Source organism: Plectropomus leopardus, chromosome 1 (assembly GCF_026936395.1).
Source record: "Plectropomus leopardus strain MGB_pleo_1.0 chromosome 1, ASM2693639v1, whole genome shotgun sequence".
Lineage (NCBI taxonomy): Eukaryota > Metazoa > Chordata > Actinopteri > Perciformes > Serranidae > Plectropomus > Plectropomus leopardus.
Window position 1 is genome coordinate 36822671 of NC_142176.1, and position 23051 is coordinate 36845721.

The 23051-nt window shown below is 41.8% G+C and overlaps 1 protein-coding gene and 1 long non-coding RNA gene across 2 annotated transcripts in view; one reads left to right on the plus strand and one right to left on the minus strand.

Annotated features, from left to right (window-relative positions):
• The window catches only part of slc7a10a (solute carrier family 7 member 10a), a 30205-nt gene extending 8344 nt beyond the window's left edge, over positions 1 to 21861 (plus strand). The window contains exons 3-11 of the mRNA XM_042484249.2: positions 63 to 214; positions 14501 to 14626; positions 15643 to 15796; positions 16034 to 16157; positions 16936 to 17039; positions 17225 to 17321; positions 17428 to 17577; positions 19783 to 19960; positions 20079 to 21861. Coding sequence (XP_042340183.1) covers positions 63 to 214; positions 14501 to 14626; positions 15643 to 15796; positions 16034 to 16157; positions 16936 to 17039; positions 17225 to 17321; positions 17428 to 17577; positions 19783 to 19960; positions 20079 to 20179 — 1186 coding nt within the window. The 3' untranslated portion in view covers positions 20180 to 21861. The remainder of the gene's footprint in view (positions 1 to 62; positions 215 to 14500; positions 14627 to 15642; positions 15797 to 16033; positions 16158 to 16935; positions 17040 to 17224; positions 17322 to 17427; positions 17578 to 19782; positions 19961 to 20078) is intronic.
• LOC148190462 (uncharacterized) lies at positions 161 to 19776 on the minus strand. Its single transcript, XR_015777224.1, has 3 exons — positions 18875 to 19776; positions 14511 to 14618; positions 161 to 3755 (listed from the first exon to the last, which is right to left on the minus strand). It is a non-coding gene; the product is annotated as an uncharacterized LOC148190462 (long non-coding RNA).
• Positions 21862 to 23051: the final 1190 nt, after the last annotated feature.

The following is a 23051-nucleotide window of genomic DNA, read 5'->3' on the forward strand; positions in this document are numbered from 1 at the left end:
GCAGCAAGAAAAGGTCTTTTTATTCTCACATAATCCTGAGTGTTTTGTTTTTCTTCCTGTAGCTTCCTGTTGTTATGGAGTGCCGTCCTTATCATGTATCCGACCACATTGGCTGTCATCGCGCTCACCTTCTCCAATTACGTCTTGCAGCCAGCCTTCACTAACTGCCTGCCTCCGTACATCGCCACCAGACTCCTCGCCACCATCTGTATCTGTGAGTCACACACAGCCCAAAGCCCTCTCAAAGTCCAGTTGAGTTTTAGTCATGATTCGTGCCTTCTTCTGTCGAGTCTATTTTTGGTGCTTTGCTATGATGTTTCCAAACTGTGCTTCCCAGAGATCATCTGTCAGTCAGTGTATCCAAACTCTTCAGTGTGTGTCTTCTGGTTTTCTGTTGATGAGGCTTGAGCTTCTATAGGCGGCATTTCTTTATGCCTTTGCGTTGGTGACAGCAATGGCCAGAGGCATTATTTTTTTGGGTTGAATATCTCTATGTCCGTCCATCCGCCCAATTCTCGTGAACATTCTCAAGAAACAACGGAAGGAATTTCTTCAAATCTTGCAGAAAAGTCCACTTGGACTCAACAATGCAGTGACTGGATTTTGGTGGTCATAGGATGAAAGTCAACCTCACTGTGATCTTAACTGTCTTATTCTTGTGAACATGATATCTCGAACATGCGCTGAGGGAATTTCCTCAAATCTGGCACAAACGGACTTGGACTCAAGGATGAACTGCTAAGAATTTGGTGGTGAAACGTCAATGTCACCAGGGCTGGAAACTAGCACCAGCCACCAGCCACCAGCCAAATGCTGGTAAATTATGAAAGTGGCTGCTAGATTTGCATCAACTTGCCAGCCAAAAAAACAGTGGTAATTTTATGAGTGGCTGATAGATTTTGGAATCCACCAGCCACAGTGGCAGGTGGACAAAAAGGTTCATTTCCAACCCTTCTTGTGACCTCACACAACATGTTTTGGGTTGAACAAAAGGACTGACAATAATTTATTTACAAAAGGTCAAAGGTCAACCTCACTGTGACATTACACTCTGTCCATTATGCAACTTCATAACTCAGGAACAGAAGGGGAGACATTTTAGCCAGATACTGAATTGATGACACTACTCTTGAAAATGTGCTGATTGTACTGTTTGCAGGGAAAATGTGTGTGAAGCATCCATGTTTTCACAGACATGGATGTAAACTGTGAATGCTACTTGACCGGTTTGCAGAGGCATTCTGGTTTCTTTCTAGTCAGCCAGGTAACTACTGCTGCTCATGTTATCCACATAGTCATTCCCTCAAAACTAAAAAAAGACTTTAAACTTTAAATTCAATGCAGTGGAGTTTTCCAGGGCAATGGCAAGGAGACACTGGGTGCTTCTTTTCACTAAATTTAAAGTCAGAGGCCACAGAGTCAGAATTTCAAGTAGCAAACCTTGGCAGGCTTTCATCCTGTGAGGTTTCTGAAATGCTGTCAGTCATGGTGTGCCACATCAACATGGCAGCAATCACTGTAAACTACATGCAACAGTACATGTTGATGTCTTCAAAACACACTAAGGTTTGATTTCAAGCCTTCCGTGTCCTTGAAAGTTGTGAGAGGAGAAGAGCTGTGCCTCTGCAATGCACAGAGTGTATACAACCTGGCAGCCAGGAATGTCTGACCTTCCACTTCAGGAACGCAGCATTCAAACAGCAAATGTACAAGCCCAACAAACAATGTCCGAGTGTATTTTACTCACTGATGTCTAAACAAAGATCAGTGAGGCTCTAATGACGTCCAAACTGCAAAGGGCAGTCCACTTTATTTAGCCAAGACGTGACTATCAATATGTTAACATATACAGAAATGTTTTGATGTGTAGAGAACTTTTTTTTTATACAGTGTATGTTACTTTTATATTATACATTCACATTTTTTGAAGTTGGACTTGAGTTACTGACTTCTTAAGAACAAATAACCATTCACCAGTTAGCTCTCTTGCAGACTTTGGGGAAAATCCATTCTCATGGTAGCTAAGTTGTCCGTTCAGGTGATGCTTAGCTAAGGTTAGCATAGCATAAAGCGTGGCAATAGGGAGGTGCTGGTAATTAGGGTTGCTGGTTGGCGGATGTTGTTATATTTGGGCAGAGCCTGGACTATATCTGAATATTAGTGTATCGGATACAAGTTTGTTTGGTAGGTTGGTTTGGTTGTTTTTTTGTTATTTATTTATTTATTTTGGGTTGAAAAGAAAATGATTATATTATATTATTCCAATAATACTGGAATATTGCTATTGCAAAAGTAACCTGAAATACTGTGATGTTATTTGAAGGCTGTATCACCCACCCCTAGTGCAAACCATTCATCAGCTAGAAAGCAGCTCCTCTGAAATGCTTAAGTACAAAACTGTTGCCTTGTTGGTATGAAAACAGATTTTTGATTGACTGTCAATGATCAGTTTCCAAACTGACAGGCCAGTTGATATTTGCCAAGTTTGTCAGGTGAATTGACTCCATAATGTTTGAGTAAAAGGATGAGTTGCTGATGGAGCTGTTGATGGACTTGTTTGCAGTTTGCATTCCTGTTGGCTGCTTGCTGCCTCTGCGGTTTCAGTCTCTGTCATCATGACATGTTGGTTCACAGTATCAAACCGTCTGCTGCTTCAGACATTCAGGTCACCTGATTGTTTGACCCTGAGTGACTCCCAGTGAGGTAAACATCAAACCATCTTCCTTTTCTATGTCATCTTTATGAGCAACTGATCTTGGAGGAAAAGGTCAGGGCAGAAATACTGATTGAGCAATGAATGATGGTAGATTAAAAATAGGTGCTGGGAAAACAAATGAGAGACAGGAGAAAGCAGAAATAGTCCCTGTCCAGACAGAGTGTCCATCCAGCAGGATAGACCTGAGCACCCAGTAGCCAACGTGTTGAGAGTGAGCAGCTCGTTGGTGAATGTAAAACAAGGGAAAAGCCACATATTTACAAAGGGTGAAAAAAAACCCCTCTGCAAACCAAATCCAACCACTTTGATCTCATGCCTTGAAGATATTATGATACTGTGATAGTTCATAGTGTGCTGACGGCTGTCATTGTCATTTGATGATTTCTTTTCAAGCGCTGTGCTCTACTTTACAGCCTCTAATCTGACTATAGCTGTTCCTTAAAATGCGGTACAGTACAGCAATCTGTATTAAAATAGCCAGTGGCAAAGGCAGACTGTGCATGTATCTGTTCAACAAGCCAGCCAGTTTGGTCTTGTCTGAACTGGATGGAGAAACGGGGGCCTGACAGGAGAGGGCTGTGTATCTGTGCCTGCGACCATGTGCATGTGTTGGGCTGGAGTTAGCAATTGCAGAGCATGCTGGCGGTGGACCTCCACTATTTTTGGCAACAGAATGCTACAACTGCAGCCTGGTTAGGCCAGAGGCCTACTCTGTGTGTGAGTGTTTTAATGTGTTGTTCTCTTGAGTGTGGTACGAGTTTGTGTGTCAGTATCAGTGTCAGACTGTATAATGGTGCCAGCCTTTGTGAACGCCGCTAATGAGAGGGTGTGTCTACGCCATTGTGCATTGTTTCAGTGGTTACCGTGAAGCTCCTGTCACTGAACACCATGGAAACAGGAAATGGGCAGGACACCTTGCACATCAATGATGGGGAATCCCATTGGCCAGCTGACTTTCTGGTTGGCTGTTTGATGTTGCTATTGGCTGCTAGGCACCGCCTCTGTCCTCTTCTCTGGTCCACAGCATCACATTTCAGACCTGCAGTCACAGTGAGATAGCTGTCATCTATCTGTGATCAGCTGGTATACAGTATAAGCTTCATTATGGTTAAAAAAAAGCAGGGAGAGTCCACTGATACCAGAAGAGAAGATGTTCCTCTGAGGCCTACAAAAATCTTGGATAAAAGAGATAAAGCGATGGACAGTGTGATAAGTCTTTTACTACATCTCCATCAGCCTCTGCACCAAAGCAGATAAGAGGAAGTGAGATATGTCACTCCTTTATATCTGGTTACAGCAATGATTCTTAAAATGGGGACTGATTTATAGCAGTATGTTGTGACACATTTTACCTTTATCAAATAATTTGCAGCTCCTGTAATGTGGATATTGCACTTGGTCATATATCAATTTTGATAATATTTTTGATTAATTGTGAAGCCCTAGTGAAAATATATTTGACATATTTCTTATGTATTTCTTGTTTTTTTTTCATATAACAGACTATAGAAGTTTAAAAAATAGGCTATGTCAAAATGTTCCAACTAACATCAAAAGTATATGAAACCAAAGGCAAAGACAAGACAATAAAATCAAATTGAAATTAAATTAACATTTGGGCAATAGCAACATTATCATAGAAAGTGCACAATGGCCACATCAGCCCAAGAGGCTCTTTATAGCAGCCCACAAATGATCACCGGCAAAATGGCTTTGTGCCATGAATTTATTTATTTAAATATCACATTAAAAATGTGGCAGATACAGCACAGGTGCCTATTTCTTTTTTAAAAAATCTTTAGTAAGGCCTATACACCTCCATTGCAAATATGGGAATGGTTGTTATTATCACCATCTACTGTCATGGTGTATACCTACCTGCCTGCCTCCTTCTCCTCCTCTGCTGCCAGTACTTTTCCACTCACCCTCCCTCTGCTCACTCCACCTGCAAACCACGCCCACCTCCACAGCCTGCTCACCTCACAGCTGCAACTGATCATCAATCAACCCTGCATATAAGCCACTCCAGCACACTCACTCTCTGCCAGATTGTTCTTCAGCATTATGCGAGACTCTCCAGCGATATTCTGCCAGATCTTCCGACGCCGACTCTGCCTGTCCCCGACATACCCTCCTCGCCTGACTCCTCGTGTACCTACCTGCCTTCCGTCCCTGACCACGTGCTCTGCATCGGCGTTTCGGAATCCTGACTGCTCTGCTGGTTACGTCTCCTCTGCCTGGCTTCGACAATCCTTCTGCTCTCTCCTCATCGGTACTGCTGCCTTCGCGGACTGCTTTCCTGGTTACGGAACTCCTGCCTGCCCTCGACTATCCCTGTGCTCAACCGACGACGATCACTCACCACGTGTTGTCGGCTCGACGGGCTACGGGGCTTCCTGCTCTCCAGCTGCAGCAACTGCAAGGTTCGTGTCCTCTCTTCGTGGGATTCCCAGAGACTGTGTTTGGGCTCTCAGCCTGAAGAACGAACTTTCCACATCATTGACTTTGAGCAGTATTGACTTTAATCGTGTTGGTTTAAATAAAGTTTATTACCAACCGTCCCTGAGCATCAGAGTACTGCATTTGGGTCCAACACTCACTCGTTTCAGTACAATCTGGCCAGTCATGGACCCAGCAGACTCCAATGCTCTGCAGTCCCGCCTAGCCCGTGTGGAGGGCATGCTCCAGCAACACAAGGCTCAGCTAACCTCCAACGCGGCCGAGGCTCATCAGTCTGCATCAGCTCTCAAACGGGCGCTAACCTTGTTAGCCAACCAGGTTCAACAGATGGCTACATCGCTAACCCAGCACGCCGTTCCTGCTCCAAGCCCTGCTCCTCCCGCTCCTCCTGTAACGCCCTCCCCCAGCATGGCATCAGAACCGCGTGTGGGAGCGACAGAACGCTATGCCGGGGATCCGGAGGGGTGCAATCCATTCATCACCAACTGCTCGATCCTGTTTGCCCTGCAGCCCCACACATTCGCCACGGAAGGGGCTCGGGTCGCCTTCGCCATCAACCACCTCACGGGTAGAGCACGCCTGTGGGGAACGGCGGAGTGGGAGAGAGGCACGCCAGCCTGTGCATCGTTTCAAGCGTTTTCTGAGGAGCTTCGCAAGGTATTTGGGCCCGTCTCCGTGGGTCCCGATGCCACAGGGGGGCTGCTGAATCAACGGCAGGGAGATCGGACAGTGGCAGATTTCGCCATAGAATTCAGAACCCAAGCTCGGCAGAGCGATTGGAATTCGGCCGCCCAGTGCGACGCCTTCCTCAACGGTCTAGCCCCGTATAAAAGACGAACTGGTGTCGTTCGATCTGCCTCATTCCCTGGACGGACTCATTGAGATAACCATGAGGCTAGATAAACGCATTCAGGCGAGGAGAAGAGAGCGACGCCAGGAGGAGGGGGCTCATTGTGTTCCGGTTTGTCAGCCAGGTCCTCCGGTGATTCCCGGTCTGCCTCCAGTTTCTGCTCCAGGGGGTTCAGAGCCCATGCAGGTGGGTCATACCCGGCTGTCTCCGGAGGAGCGGGAGAGACGCCGACGGGGAAACCTCTGCCTTTACTGTGGTCAGGCCGGCCATTTTGTCTCCAAATGCCCGGTAAAAGGGAGGGCTCAGCAGTCGAGAGGGGCATCCTGCTGAGCCGATCCCAGAACTCTGTCCCTAACCCTCGTCCGTTGTTCCATGTCCAGCTCCTGTTGAAAGAGGGGTCCCACACCCTCGCTACCTTCGTTGACTCTGGGGCTGACGTCAACCTCATCGATATGGAACTCGCCCATCAGCTGGGGATTGAGCAGGTTCCCCTTCCTCGTCCCGTGCCGGCCCATGCACTGTATGGACATTTACTGGGGACAGTCATTCACCAGACTGTCCCCCTCTCCATGCTCCTGGCAGGTGAACATCACGAGACCATCCAGTTTCACATTCTGGATTCCCCCAACGTACTGCTGATCCTTGGATATCCATGGCTGCGACGCCATAATCCACACATAGACTGGGCCACGGGATCGATTCTGTCATGGAGTCCTTCCTGTCAGCAGATATGCCTCCAACAAAGGGTCACGCCCACACCGTCTGTCAGCTCCAGTTCCTCTCCAGACCTCTCCAGGGTGCCCTCTGATTACCACGACTTTCGGGAGGTCTTCAACAAGTCCAGAGCCACCTCTCTACCACCTCATCGACCATATGACTGTGCCATCGATCTCCTGCCTGGGTCTGTTCCTCCCAAGGGCCATCTCTACTCGCTGTCTGCACCTGAGAGGGAGGCCATGGAGACCTACATCTCTGAGTCGTGGCTTCCGGTATCATCCGACCCTCCTCGTCACCTGCTGGGGCCGGATTTTTCTTCGTAGGAAAGAAGGACGGTTCGCTCAGACCATGCATCGATTACAGAGGTCTGAACGACATCACGGTGAAGAACCGCTACCCTCTTCCCCTCATCGCCTCTGCCTTCGAGCTGTTGCAGGGTTCCACTGTTTTCACCAAACTAGATCTCCGCAACGCCTACCACCTGGTCCGCATTCGAGAGGGGGATGAGTGGAAGACGGCGTTCAACACTCCTACAGGACATTACGAATATCTGGTAATGCCATTTGGACTCACTAACGCTCCAGCCGTATTTCAAGCCCTCATAAATGATGTGCTCAGAGACATGCTGAATAAGTTTGTTTTCGTCTATCTTGACAATATTTTGATTTTCTCCCGGTCCAAGCAAGAACACATTCATCATGTACAGAGGGTTCTGCAGCGTCTTTTGGAGAACTCTCTGTTTGTAAAGGCTGAAAAATGTGAATTCCACACCCCTTCTGTTGCCTTCCTGGGTTACATCATCAGCCACAATCACATGGAAATGGACCCCTCCAAAGTATCCGCTGTGTCCTCCTGGCCTGTACCTGACTCACGGAAGCAGCTGCAGCGGTTCCTGGGGTTCGCCAACTTTTACAGACGTTTCATTCGAGGCTACAGCACGGTAGCCGCTCCTCTCACTGCCCTCACCTCTTCCAAGACCCAGTTCCGCTGGACCACGGCTGCAGAAAAGGCCTTCCAGCACCTGAAAGAACGCTTCAGCTCAGCTCCCATCTTACTCATCCCTGACCCAGACCGGCAGTTCGTGGTGGAGGTGGACGCCTCCGATGTGGGGGTAGGGGCTGTGCTCTCCCAAAGCTCGGCAGAAGATGGGAAGTTGCACCCCTGTGCCTTCTTCTCCCGACGTCTGTCTCCAGCAGAGAGGAATTATGACATTGGGAATCGGGAACTGCTAGCAGTGAAGCTAGCATTGGAGGAGTGGCGGCACTGGCTGGAAGGTACCAGGGATCCCTTTCTCGTCTCATCTACAGCCTTTACTGAGAGAAGAGGATAGATCGCTGTTTTCATCCCATGGTCACATTCATTTAGCCTCTGGCCTACACAGCTCTGCATACAGTGAATCACTCTGCAGTATTTTTCATCATAAATGCACTTATAGAAAATGTCAGGACCATAAAGCACACACCATACATAAACCCACAAAAGCAAAAACCTGAGAAATTGCTTATAATCTGCCTAAAGGGAACTAGCAAAAATTAAGATTTAATTCACTTTAGGACAGAAAAGGTTAATATGTCTTGGTTATCAGGGCTAAATTGTTAACATTCTCCATTGTTTGTTGTACAGTGTTTCAAACGCTCAGCGAGATTAACTGGATTAAATGTTGTTCTGCACTAATGAGTTTTACTGAGGTCCCTGTTATGTCAACTGAACTTTCCTTAGTGAAGGGTTTATAAATGTGAGTCAGTCTAGACATTTGTCCCCTCTCCTTCCTCGCCTGCAGAGTGTACAGCATGAGGGTCACAAGTGACCCAGGTGGTGTGTGTGTGTGTGTGTGTGTGTGTGTGTGTGTGTGTGTCAGTGGGAGGGTGGGTGAGAACCAGACAGGTCCAGTTGGGGTTGGTAGTGTTTCTCTAAGAATAGGAGCACTGGACAGCCTGCAGCAGCACAGTCATGTGCCTAGTTCTCCCATTTCAGGAGATTGACTCAGTCACACCACTTTATCCTGTCAAATTTTGATCACTTTTACGAGATAGATATCTCCAATCTGCAAATGACTGAATATCAGTAATTTCATACTCATCAGTCACTTGACACCTGATGATGTTATTCTTTTTAAAGCAGGTGGGGCACACACACACAAACACACACACAGACACACACACACACACACACACTCATTATTACTTCCTTTTTTCCTGAGGAGAACCAGCAATAACAGTTTCAGTTGTTCATTCCAGTGCCGCAGGGAGTCGATTCTAGTCACCACTTGTGCCACATCAGTGTGGTGGTGCAGCAGTGGTGGAAAGAGAGGGAGCAGTACTATGTTCCGACCAGTCAGATCTAAAATCTTGCTCACTGGTTTTGATGGACGACTTTCACAAGCCTATGAATCGTATTCAAACAAAAATGCAGACTGCTTCATCCATTTCATTTTAATGGAAAGATATCAGAAAAAAGGTAGATTGAATTAACTTTTACCCGATGTTATGCAGTAAACTAAGGCTAGTGCCTTTCACAGTCAGTGAAGAGCGTAGAGACAAACAAATCAAGCAGCACACATTACGCAGGCTAAGAATAAATCCAGACATCATGTGCAAATCACACTTTGATGTGGTTGAGTGATTAATCATATCATATCAGACTTCCACATATTTCCTGACCATGTTGGCCTTTTTATATTGAATGCAGCACAAAACTACTTTAGAGTTTGATTGGGGGATCATGGTCAGTCAGCAGAGTCACAGCAGTTGCAGCTGCTCTATAGATGAAAAAGTGAAAGTAGTTCAATGAAAAAAGAACAAAAAGTAAATCTAGGGTAATGAGATCATCACATAATACCCATATTGGTTTGATCCCTTCTCTTCCATATGTTGTATTATGAAAATAAAAAATTATTATTATTAAATATTATTTACGTTACTATTATAAAAATAAAAACAAAAATGTAAATGCCACCTGTTCACTTGGAGCTGTTCTGGATGGACTCATAAGCCTAATGCATTAAATATCAATAAGGAGAACCGATGTTTAAATTGCCTCTGCATCAAAATGTTGTTTTTTTTATGACAGTAACAACATTGCATCTCCTCTGTTAAAAAGTGAACACAATAAAATGTAAACATACCATGGTTACAAGAAACCTGCCAGCAAAACAAAGAGAATGTCACCAGAGTTACAGAGAATTGCAGGATAAAAACTAGAGTCACCGCCTATGCAGTAAGGTTGCAGTTAATATCCATGTCTGTGCAAACTCATATGCTGGCATGACGGCTGGCTTTGCTTCAAATAATGATGTTGCTTCAAAGAAGCTACAAATCCTTTCCCCTGGCAGCAAAGAAAATCTATACAATCGGCAGGAGTTGATGGCAGCACAAGACTAAAGTCACCAATTTAGTATCTGACCAAATATCTCCTTTTCTGTTCTTGTAATATGATGTTAAATAATGTCCAGAAAAGTGTTTTTTCACAACATTATGATGTACCAGTAAAGCTGACCTTTGACCTTTTGGATACAAATACTATCACTTCAACATTTTTATTCAATAAGTCATTTGTACGAAAATTTGTCATAACCAGCATGCCAGTTCTTGAGTTATGGCTAAAAAAGGTATTTTGTGAGGTCACAGTGACCTTTGACCTTTGACCAATACAGTTCTTTAAAATTCTTGAATCCTTTGAGTGGACGAATTTGAAGGAAATCCTTCAAAGCATTCTTGAGATATTGTATTCACAAGAATGAGACAGGCAAAAGGACAACCTGAGACTGTAATGCTGTTGGTACAGACACATAAAAAGCCTGTTTCTGTCGAAATCTTTATTTGATTTACAGCAACTGGTTTTAGTTCATCCCCGAGAGGAAAATTGCATAGAAACATAAATGAACAAATCAAAGCACTGTTAGTCCAATGAAGTTATAAACTTTATGATGTTTTTTTTCCCCTGAGGATAGTCGAATTTAAATGAGAGGTAGTAGGTATGATATGGGTGTCATTCCAGAGTCTGTTATTTGCACTGTACACCAAAATCCATCCAGGGGATCTTTGTTTAAAACAAACAAAAACTGGTAATAGAGATTAATTTTTGCGTCTTCAAAACCAGTTTAACCACCAGGTAACATAGACCTATGTGATTCTCCATCTATCAGTAACAGTCTGCGTGTCGCCCTCTTGGCCACATCTCTGTTAAGGAAGAGCATTTAAGTCTGAATGGGAACGGAATAAAGACAAATTAACAGTGATGGCTGGGTGCAGCCTCCCTTTTATCTACCCCTACACTACATCACGGACCATACTATGCTAGTTGTTAGTGTGTTTTAGCATGTATTTCAGCCGGAGTTAATCCTGTAGATTTACTGTAATTTGGACAGATTCTGATGCCAGATACCTTGTGGTGGACAGACAGGACTGCAGGGTTATTTCCAGTTCAGCGACATCTGTGACCAGATCCTGGACCAAGGGGAGGCGTTCCTGAGGTTAAAGCCCCCTGATAAATCTCCACCAAGTTGGGATCAGAATCCATTAAGAGTAAAAGCAGTAATTAGTTTAGTATTCTAGTGCTTAGGCCGCTTTCAATAGAAGCTGTGATGGCAGGACACAGATTTACCTGCGCTGTCGCATTCAAAGCCCGCTGGCACCTCCTTTCTGTCAGGGTTAACACTGAGGGAAGTAGAGGGAGGAGGTGGTGGTAGTGTGGGGGGGTTTCACAGGAACACAGGAACGGAAATGGATGCAACACCCTGAGGGTAGCTGACTATAAAACACAGCAGTGTTGTAGGGGAGAGAAAGCTCTGCCCAGTGCCACCAAAACCTCCTGCCAAACATTCACACGTGTGTGTATGTGTGTGTGCCCGCGCCAGCGGAAGCAGTTTGTTCAGATTTCTGTGGTAGGAGGGGAACCTTGCCCCGGTGATGGATGACATGGCCGATAACACCTTCCACCCATATATGCTCGTGCACACACACGCACTTCTGTGCCACTCTTGCGAGAGAGAGCGTTTTGTGTGTAAAAGCGAGGATTTAGAGCAATTAAACAAAATAAAAAGGGGAGGGAAACAAGACAAAAGAAAAGATGCAGAAAACTGAGAGACAAGAGCCTGAAGTTCATATAGACCGCATGGCTTAAACTGCCTCATAATCTCTAGCTCTTGATTTGAAGTGCCGCACTGGTCTGAGTGCATGTGAAATACAAGCAATGGTCAGTAAGTGAATGAATTACACACATTCCACCACCGTTTCCTGTTGATGTCACTGAGTGTGGTTACATGGACATTAAAAACATTTATGAGGCTTATCCTGGTTATGATCTCATTCAGGATAAAGTGTTTAAATGGGAACAGAGAAATCAGGTTATTCACATGCCTCTTACACACTCTGGTTTCTTTAAAATTTCTCCATAGCATAATCAGGTTAAAAAAACCTAATCATAGACGGGTTATTCTTATCCATGGAAACACACTCGTTGAGAGGACAAGAAAATTGTGGGTAAGTGTATAGTGTAATGGCAAACATGTGGTGCAATAAAAATACATTTAGACTGTTTGTATTTATATTTTCCTATTGTTGCCCCACATCTTTGTCATGGCAGATTAAATTAAAATGTGCACAGCGGCTGCCTTCTGTAAAAATGAATTCCAAATTATCTTTAGCACATGCCGCCCTGTAGACTGTCTCGGCACTGCACTGCCGTTGCAGTTGAGTTCCTCCTCTTTCGTTCTGTCAGCATCAGGTCATTAACAAACATTTAGATCATTGATTAGTGACATTTGTGAATCGATGCCGAATGGTTCATGTCCGCATCGTGATGCATTTAAGAACCAATTACTTCCCCCAACCCTAGTACTAAATGTTTGTACTTTGTCTTATACTGTGTTCTTACCTGTTTTTATATCTTGTTACTTGCAGCTTATGCTCATTTGTTCTTTTTTTTGTTTTGCGCTCGGACCAGAGGAACCCAATTTCATTCCTCTGTGTCCTGTACTGCAATGTATAGAGATGGATGGAAATTAATTCAATTTTAAGTCTCATCTCATCATATCTCATCTCATCTCATGTGGCAAAGCAAACCAACAGGTTGCTGCGAGCTGTAATACAGACAAGAAAACAAAAAAATAGTCTCACAAAAGTAAAGGCCATCAGAAAGTGACAGCAATTGATATGACATACATTTGGTATTAAATTGTGGACAGATACTTATTCACCAAACATGCAAGTGTGTATACACAGTATGTCGCACACACTCGCTCCATATGCATTTCTTTTATTTTGATGATGAGGTGTCGGCCCTTAGGCCTTCGTCAAGATCAACGACCATGATTGGATCAATGATTGTTGAGCTTGAAGAAGGCCTCACCTATGCAGCTGCCTGCATGTCTGCAGCTCCTTGTGCCAAAGAGTAGCGTGAAAGTCAAGAGCACTCACTCCGCAGGAAAATGTGGGGACATATTGGTCCCCACACTGCACAGAAAAAAAAAAGACTGCTCGACTTGGAGCAGTCTCAGCTGACTGAGGTCTCTGACTGATGATTCGAATCTCTGACTTTCACAGGGCAGCCCAAGTCTATATACTATATTTGTGACATCACAACTTCATGGAAATCTTTATGGCTTGTTTAAAGTTACAGTTTCTGAATATGATGGATTGAGCATTTAGATACTTAACAGTATTCATACAGCACCTATACCTGACTTTTAGTAGAAATACGTACATGAAAATCTGACTTTTTATAAGATGGAACCTTTAAAAAGACAGAACAACATACATTTAATATCTTTCATTATTTTTTTTTTAATATTTTGCTTTCTCTACTTTTTATGTCACATAAAATACTCCTCTTGCTGCATAACATACCAAACATACCTAACCCTATCTGATAGCATCCACCTACAGAATAGGCTGGGCTGATCTTGATGTTTCCTTGTGGGAAGCGACAAGGTCAGAATTGAGATGTCAAATTTTAATGCTGTATATATATTCTACATTTACAGCTGAGTTGTCTGACTGAATCACACTCAAAGTACACTGTTTTTCAAACTCAAATATGTAGTATAATGTATAGTGTAATGTAAGATTGCAAACCTTTGAGACTTAAAAGAAGAAAAGTACAACACAAAAGTCTTGTTTACTCTCTCTGTCTTTCCATCTCTGCTGTTCACCCGACTCACACTTCCTACTGCGTTACGTCTTACTTGCAAGCCTGCACTTGAGTTTGAGGGCAACTGGAGAGCCACTTGCACTTGTTCGGACTGGCTCACTTGGAATTTGGCCAGCCCTTGTATTGGTGGCACTCGCAAACACGCAAACTGAGGGTCAGTGTGAGGGTCAGTGGGCAAAGGGAGCAGGGGCATACACCCACACACAAAGACACTCTATACTAGGAGGAAACAGGAAGTAGGAAGTGTTAAATTCCATGGACTTCTGTCTGTTTTGAAAGGAAAAATGTTTTCTTTCTTTTACCTCTGTGTGCTGATGAGAGCAATGTGGAGTGTGAGAACGAACAGACTTTAAGCTTTAACCTATTTATGAAAGATGCTGCAGAATGCATGTAGTCCACTAATCAAGCTAGGTTATAGTTTTATTTCATAAAAGTGTATTTATTTCTTTTGACATTAGGAGAGGAAATTAATATAGTAGGGGTGATACTAATGTGTTACACTGGGCTGTAAGAAGCCTTGCATTTATAAGGCAAAGCCTGTCAGAAAGGTGACGCTTTCAAATGATTTATAGTATCTGCATGTACGTATGTGTTGTGTGTTTCTGCAGTATTCCTGACCTGGGTGAACTGCTCCAGTGTGCGCTGGGCGACAAGGATCCAGGATGTTTTCACTGTCGGAAAACTCCTCGCTCTGGTACTCATCATAGTGGTAGGACTCATCCAGATCTGTAGAGGTAAATACACACGTACATTCTGGTGAGAATTATGCTGGAATTAAGTATGTATGTCTAGATACAATTCATTGACTGATTGTTTGATCACTGATTTGATTTTATCTTTGGGGACAACTGTTGAAATAACAAATACTGACAAAGCTAAGAAAAACTGTGTATAAAAGAACAGAGGAAATTAAGTAGACCACCTACATTTTCAAGGACAGGATAATGACAGAGTTTAGCATTAGGGTCATGTGAAAAGTAATGGCAGTTGAACTCACTGACACAGGAAGTGTATACAATTTACATTAATTAAATAAATCTCATAAAAATATTAAAATGGTCAAACTGTGATCAATTTAAACTCCAGTAAGTATAGCCCGAGTGTTGCTGTTGTTGTGTGAATATTTAGAATGAATCTGTGTGCAGGATGACACATTCAGCGAAATGAAAAACAACCAAGTAAAACACAGTTAAAAGGCGTAGTGGGGGTTTATCTCCAAATATCTATATATCAGTCAACAGATGTATCAATATATCAGCTTTTTTTTGACTGGCTGCAACAAAGAAATCATCTGTACAAACAGTATTTGCAGAGTAGACTTTATGTTTAAAGATTATTAAAATGTTGATAAACCTTGAAAAACTTTGTGTAGTATTTTGGTTTGTTTGTAATGAGGTCATCCGGGGAAAAAGCTGCTGCTGCTGCCAGACTGTAAATTCTGTCACAGCAGATTATCATGTATTGACAGTGCTGACCCCTAGTGCACATAATGGGACATACCACTAAAGTTCTTCAAGTGGAAACAATAGTGACAAATGAAAAAACACATTTAGAGAGTACCAATAAGTAATAATATGGCGACCAACTAGTGAAAAAAATACTCAAGATGTTGTAGTCCAGTGTAAACCATTAGGAACACTTTTTTGAACTGTTAAAAACCATTAAACCAATGGAGAAATTAAACTATGGATTTTTTTAAAGGATCTCATCACTGTTTTATTCACACCTCCCTTCCTCCCACCTTCTCTAGGTCACTATGATGCCCTGCGGCCCAGTGTGGCCTTTGAATTCAGCGCGGACCCCTCAGTGGGACAGATAGCACTGGCCTTCCTTCAGGCCTCCTTCGCCTACAGCGGCTGGAATTTCCTCAACTATGTCACAGAGGAGGTTGTGGAGCCACGCAAGTACGGCACACGCACCTAGATAGTATTCCATACCTCTACAGTTTTTCATATAAACAACAGTAGACACAATATTTGTCTAAATGGCGACACTTGCACCTATGATGTGCAGCTCAGGCCCTTAATTAAATACTGCATTATTGGTTTGGGTCATGTTTTCACATCTGATCAGTGCTCTGTAAAACACTAGAAGACCAACATTTTAATTATTGCCATTACTTATATCATTATTTTTATTAGGAACCTGCCCCGTGCCATCTACATTTCCATTCCACTGGTGACCCTTGTCTACACTATGACCAACATTGCCTACTTCTCCTCCATGACCCCTGAGGAGCTGCTGGCATCCAACGCTGTGGCAGTGGTGAGCAGCTCTCCATCTCCATGATTGTATATTTTTTTAAATAGGAGCTTATTTACTGTTTAACAAGACACAAGAGTGAGTCTCAGCTGTCTGAAGTCTACTGAAGCCAAGAATCCGAGCATGAGACAGACCTTAACCAAATAATCAGTCACTGTGATTACATTTTTTTTAAGTGTGAAAGAGTCATGAGTTCAGTTTGTGACTACTTTCCTTTGACTGATTTAAATTAAATAAGCAGTATCTTGGGATATTAAAATACAAACTGGTCATTATTAGAATTCTTAAATTAAAAAAAATTACCAAAAGAGACTACAAACAAGTTTTATATGTGAAGCAATGGTCTGAGATAGCTATGCAGGGTGTTCAACATGCGTATTGATGCATATTGCATCTTTCAGTGAAATTAGCCAATGAATGCATCACTATTAAGGAGAGAAAAAAGACAGAAAAGTATTTTCTTAAAAGCTAGGGGAAAATGCCTCTGGGGAAAAGAAAAACAGCAAATTATCATCATTACATATTGAAAAATTATGTCACAGCATTTTTAGGCAATTTCCTTGTGTTTTAGTTCATTTGTTTTGTTTTTACTAGTTTTCTTGTGCTTTTTTTTTACTAATTTCTTGCTTTTTGGGCAATATCTGCTTTTGTTGCTTATTGCCATCTTCACATGTTTTGAAAGAAATCACACCTCTTTGCTCAGGTTTTACAGGGTTAATCAATAAGTCAATCACTCAGTCAAAGTCAAAAATCTGACCTATCAGATGTTCTGTTGTTCCAGACATTTGGGGAAAAGCTGCTGGGCATGTTTTCCTGGGTGATGCCGATCTCTGTTGCACTGTCAACCTTTGGAGGAATCAATGGATATCTGTTCACCTCCTCCAGGTTAAAAAACACACACACACCCCCCTAGCTTTGTTGCACACTACCAGCCCTCATTTTAATGTTACTTTTATAACTGGCTATTATGTCCTAAAATTAAGAAAAACTGTGTCAGGAGTTACTCCCAACAGTATAGCAAACCTGAACATACACACATTCACATGCATAATGTCTCTGTATATTTTTAGGTTGTGTTTCTCTGGAGCGAGAGAGGGTCACCTGCCTTATCTGCTGGCAATGATCCACCTCAAGAACTGCACTCCGATCCCCGCCCTGCTGGTCTGCGTGAGTGCTACTCTCACAGTTTTGTCCACTTTGTCAAACTTCACAGGGACGCACAACAGAAGGGGTCACACACTGAAATTCTTCTTCTGAACCTTATCTCCCACAGTGCTTTGCCACCATAATCATTCTGTGCATCGGAGAGACACACAACCTGATCAACTATGTATCCTTTATCAACTATCTGTCCTATGGGGTCACCATTGCTGGCCTCCTCTACCTCCGCAAGAAGAGACCCAACCTGGTCAGACCCATCAAGGTACAGAGACCTGACAACCACAGATACATTGCAGAAACTAAATTCAACTTGTTTTATTGAACTGCCTTTTAGTACACATTATTTAAATATAAACTTGTAGCCATCAGTTTACTTCAAATTATCTAACAATGTCCCCTGTTCAGAAACTAATGCAATTGCTCAAAATGTTTGAACTTATGTGTAACTAGGAAATGTTAAAAAATCAAAAAGGTACAAAATAACAGCAGAACACAATGAGGAATAGACCTTTCTCATATAAAGCAATATACAAGTTACATGACTATAGGGCTTTGGTCACTCATTTATGTATGAACAATTACTGAATTGGCAATAATTAAAATTACACTTGGTGTTATAAAAATCTTGAAGCTAATTTAATTAATTCTCTGAAACCAGAGCAAATTGGTTTCATTTCTTTTTAAAACATGGGGGAAAAGGCAGTGACCAACTTGGCAAGAAATGTACCACAAATTGCAAGAAATTAGTAAAAAGGAGAATTTCCTCAAAATCATCAGTTCTACAAAAGAGGCAAGGATTATTACAAATTTAACCAAAAAATAGAGAAAATTGTACGGAAAAAAATATTATATATATTTATGTATTTATTTATTTGTAATTTTCAGTACTTTCTTGGACATTTTCTTGTTTGTTTTTGTTTCTTCCTTCTTTTTTGGGGCACTTCTTTTTTTTTTTTGTTCTTTTTTTTTTTTTTTGCCATGTCTCGTTAAGTTGCTCTTCCCATGAAAGACATGAAACCAATTTGCCATGTTTCAAAGGGTTAAACGGAGGACAAGGACAATATAACTTGAAACAGTTTAAATGTACTTGAATTTAATTTGCTCAATGCTCATGTGTATGCAAAAGGTAGGTCTTCGTGATCATTGTCTACGCAGCATTTAATACCAAATTTAATACAACAACCGACGGGAGAAACGTTAGCATAATTAGGTTTCTCGTTAGCTAGGAGATGCCACTGACAGGTGTACCAGCTGTATACAATTAACGTTAATAATGTGTACGGGCCGAACTAAAAAAACAGAACAAAAACAAACAAAAAAAAAACTTAGCAGTTGCTTGAAAATATTCAACAAACCTGCTCTACTAGTCAGCAGGATTGGGCTCAAAAAGTAACAGTTGAAACGTTGCTAATTTGGTAATGATGGCACTCTGCTGGCGTCTGTCACGTCATTTTCTTGTTGCGTTTTTATCCGACGCAAACAGAAAGAAAGCCTAATTAGACTTTTACCCACCCGTTAACAGTAACACCCAACACGTAAATATTTGAACTGTTTATTACCTCAGCTGAGCTGCAGCTTTTCCTGTCCCGTCACGTTTCCTCAGCAGTGGAGCCGTCATCTCGGCCGTTAATCAGATGTCAGGTGTGACTCTCAGTTAGGTTGTCATTTGAAGTGGTTGAAGGACGTGGACAATATTCTGGCGCCCCCTAATGTCAGAAAGATCAATTACATGATTTGCGTCTATTTTAATAGACAGAGTAAATGCACTGTTTTTATTTGACAAAAATATTAAACATATACAATATTTTCAATAATTTTGTCTTATACATTTTTATACAGTATATTGTATCAAAAACTGTAATAACATTAATCATTAATGTGCCTTAAATCAAGGAGATGGCAATAGACTTTAGAAAGAGTCAGATTGCCGTCTCTCCTGTTTTTATCAGTGATCAGGTTGCTGAGGTTGTGAAGCAGTGCACGTGTATTGGCACCGATGTCAAGCTGACCGTCGAGTATCAGGTGGACGCTGTGTGCAAAAAAGCTCATTAGTGCGTGCATTTCATTATGTCAATTTGTAGGACATAGAGGCAAAAACACTAATTTGTCCCAAAAGCCAATGGCCTCTTCAATGTCACATGACCATTTCATGTGATATTTTTATTATTGCTATTTTGAAGTAACCTAGTGTGATTTCTTTTTTTGTATTTCTTTTATGTTGTTTTTGTATTTGTTTTTTTAATTAATTAATGTGTGTTTGACACTGCTGACTGCACAACAAATTTCCCCTCTGGGATAATATAGATTTCCTGAATCCTGAAATATGTTTTTTATTTCAGATGGAGGAAATGTAAAAATTCTAATCTCTATTAATAATACATGGCTATTTTGCTAAAGTGGCAAAAAAAGAAAAAAACAGAAAAAGACAAAAATCCTCAGGATTTGTGTGTGTTTTTGTGCTGTGCAGGTGAGCTTGTTGATCCCCATCGCCTACTTGATATTCTGGGCTGTGCTGCTGTGCTTCAGTCTGTACTCTGAACCTGTGGTTTGTGGCCTGGGAATGGTCATCATGCTGACTGGAGTCCCTGTGTACTTTGTGGGCGTTCAGTGGAAAGACAAACCTAAATGGGTCTACAGGGTAGTCGGTGAGTTGCTCTGTGCCACTGTACGGTGCATAATTAAATGCTATTTTTTTTGTAAAATGCATCACTATGTTAGCAGTCCCTGAAATTAAAACTCCTCCTGTTATCTTTGGCTTTGCAGAAAAAGTCACATACGTGGGCCAGAAACTGTGTTACGTGGTGTTTCCTCAGGAAGACCCTTCAGAGACTGAACCCCTCACTGCCTCCAAAGCCACTGACTGAGCAGTGCAGTCAAACCAGGAGTTCTCTTTTTACATCAGCACCTGTACTTCCAGTTTTTGTGTTACAGTTTTTCATGTTGGTCAGTGTTTGGATGGTGAAGAGATGGTTACGTCCATGTTCTCGCAAAGGTGCTGTCTGAATGGGACTGCAACAAAGCTCCACTACAAAAGAAGCAGGTGGTTACTCTTAGGGCATTAGCATGTTAAACCCTAAAGCTGCGGAATATGTTTTTATTCGTTGGTTGGTATTGTTCCTCCATTCTCCCCATCAGTATGTTGTTTGCAATTTCATCTTTATATCATCTTCTCCCTCTACTCACTCATTTTCTGCTTCATTTTCCAAGATACTCTTCTTTTATGACTTTAGCTAGATCTTTGAGCTAATGTGCCTTATGAAATGTGTTTGTTGGTATTGGTTTGTGCGGGTATTTTGATTATGTGATAACTTTTTTGAGGTAAATATGCAAGCAGTTTCTGCACTAAGCAATACTTCTCTATTACTGCTGCTACTTCCAGCTCCATTTTCACTAATTATTCACGACGTTTACTGTGTGTCAACTGTAGATGAGTATTTTTCTGTCAGTATCTCTGCCTAGCTATAGTATCTTTTTCCTTTACACCCCCTGTTCTCTCTGCTCTTATTATATCACCACTGTCTCCTGAGAGATACTGTAGGTGCCTTCATATTGTTATTAGATTCTCTACATGACACTCATCTTTCCCAGCAATATTTACAGCACAGGAGAGACACGAACGAGAATGACGGGGAGTTTGTGGCTGTCAGTTGGACTAATGGCCGCCTCACTCAGAAATGAATAAGCTGCATCTTTAAAACACATGTCGACAGGCTGCTCTGCTTTGGGAATGCCACTGTGAACTCTTTCAAGGTGCTTGACCTGCCAAGACAGTTATTTGATTTCAGATTTCTCACCTCATGTTATGAAACAGTGCTTACTATTAATATGTTGAAAAACATAACCAGAACCCATACAGACATATAGGTGTTTACTTGTGTCCCACTTCCCCAAAGACTTATCATCACTGCAAAGTCCCAAGGCCCACTGACTTTTTATTGATCAACTGACATATTGTGGTACTATTGACATAATATAGTTAAATTGACCTACTATGACTTTCTGTGGTCCTGCTGACTTAAAATATAGACTTATTTTGACCTCTTTAAATACTAAGTTGCCCCCAAATTATTATGATGTACTTAATGGAGTTGTGGTCCCACCAGTGCCAGTATGCTAATTTACTGTGCTCTTGGTGATATTGGTGTTTACATGTATTTAAGTAACCTCTTATCGCACTTGTGTATGAGCTGTCTATGAAGGTTTGGGACAGAGGCCTTTTTTAACATGATGTAAACCAGTATGAATTCGGTCCTTCTCCAGGCCAGCAGATTTGCCCCTACATCTAATCCACTAAGAGACTCACACTTCAGACAACGCCGCATTCAGGCGTTTTTAGCACGGTTGAGATCTGTAAATACTTTGTAAAGAAAAAAAAACTGTTATAAATGCGCCAGGGACTCTATAAAGATCACATTCCTCAGACATGTTGTGATACATTTGCATACTGTAAAATTGATGGGCGCACTTCTGTGTTTTGTAAAGAGTGTGAAGTTGTACAAGAATAACAATGTCATTACTTATTAAATATAGCGACCTCTACAATGCATCTTCTTTGTTTTTGATAATATAATTGGGTGTTGTGTCCTAAAAAGCATCCCCTGACTTTTCATTTAGCACCACCATCAGGCCAAAAAAGGTCATTTCAGCTGTATGTTTGTTTTTGGTGCCAAGTGGCTAAACATGCTGTCACACTAAATGACGATGGTTAACATTGTAAATAGGTTAGCACTGCCACTGTGAACATTTTGACATTATTATGACATACTAGCAGTTTGCGAAATAGCACTTTTGTTCATGTGCATACAGCCAAAGAGAGCCGCTAGCATGGTTGTAGACTCATCACAAATTTGACATATGACATAGGGCAGGAGAAAATCAAATATTTTTGACCAAATACCTCAAGATCAATATTGCAAAGACAGTGTAGAGTTGGCTATTGGCACTTTCACAAAATATTTTCACAGTAAAAGAACAGCTTGAACAGTCTGGTGAGTTCAGAAAATCACATCACTATAATGCAGCCTTTAAACCAGCAACACTAATGATATTATGATATCCAAATGTAAGATGATAGTGTGGCATATCACAGTATCAATATAAAAGATATATTGCCCAGCCATATAATGACTGCAAAATAAATTACTGACTAAATATTGTGAATAAATGGCTGGCCATAAACTACCACTAATATGGTGGTAGTAGTGGAGAGTGGGGTCCGTTGGAACATTTTTCTATCAACATGGAATTTATTTAAAAGTGGGTCTTATTCAGTTAGGGAAAGCCTTTATCTTATTTTTGTCTACTTTTTGTTAATTTGTTATAGGCAGGAATAAGAAATACTGTCTCAGGGAGAGCACGCACACACACACACACACACACACACTTCTCTGCAGGCTAACATTAACAATTCAGACAGCTAATTTTAGCATGAACTGATAGACCTTAAAATTTGTTTTCCAGTGATGCTTTTTTGTATGTGTAAAAAAAATATGGTGAAAGGAAAATCATTTTAAAAAGATAACAACAAAAAACTGACTTACACCCTGAAGACTTTAAAACGGAGTAAAATGTGAGGAATAGTCAGATGATCTCCACTTTGATGTTGAAATATAGCATAGGCATAGATGCTCTCTACCTTGCTAAAAAAAATAATGGTTCCAACTGACCCCGCTCTCCCCTACTACTGGCAGTGTAGGGGAAAGTGTTGTATTATTTCAATCAAAAAAAGAAAACAAT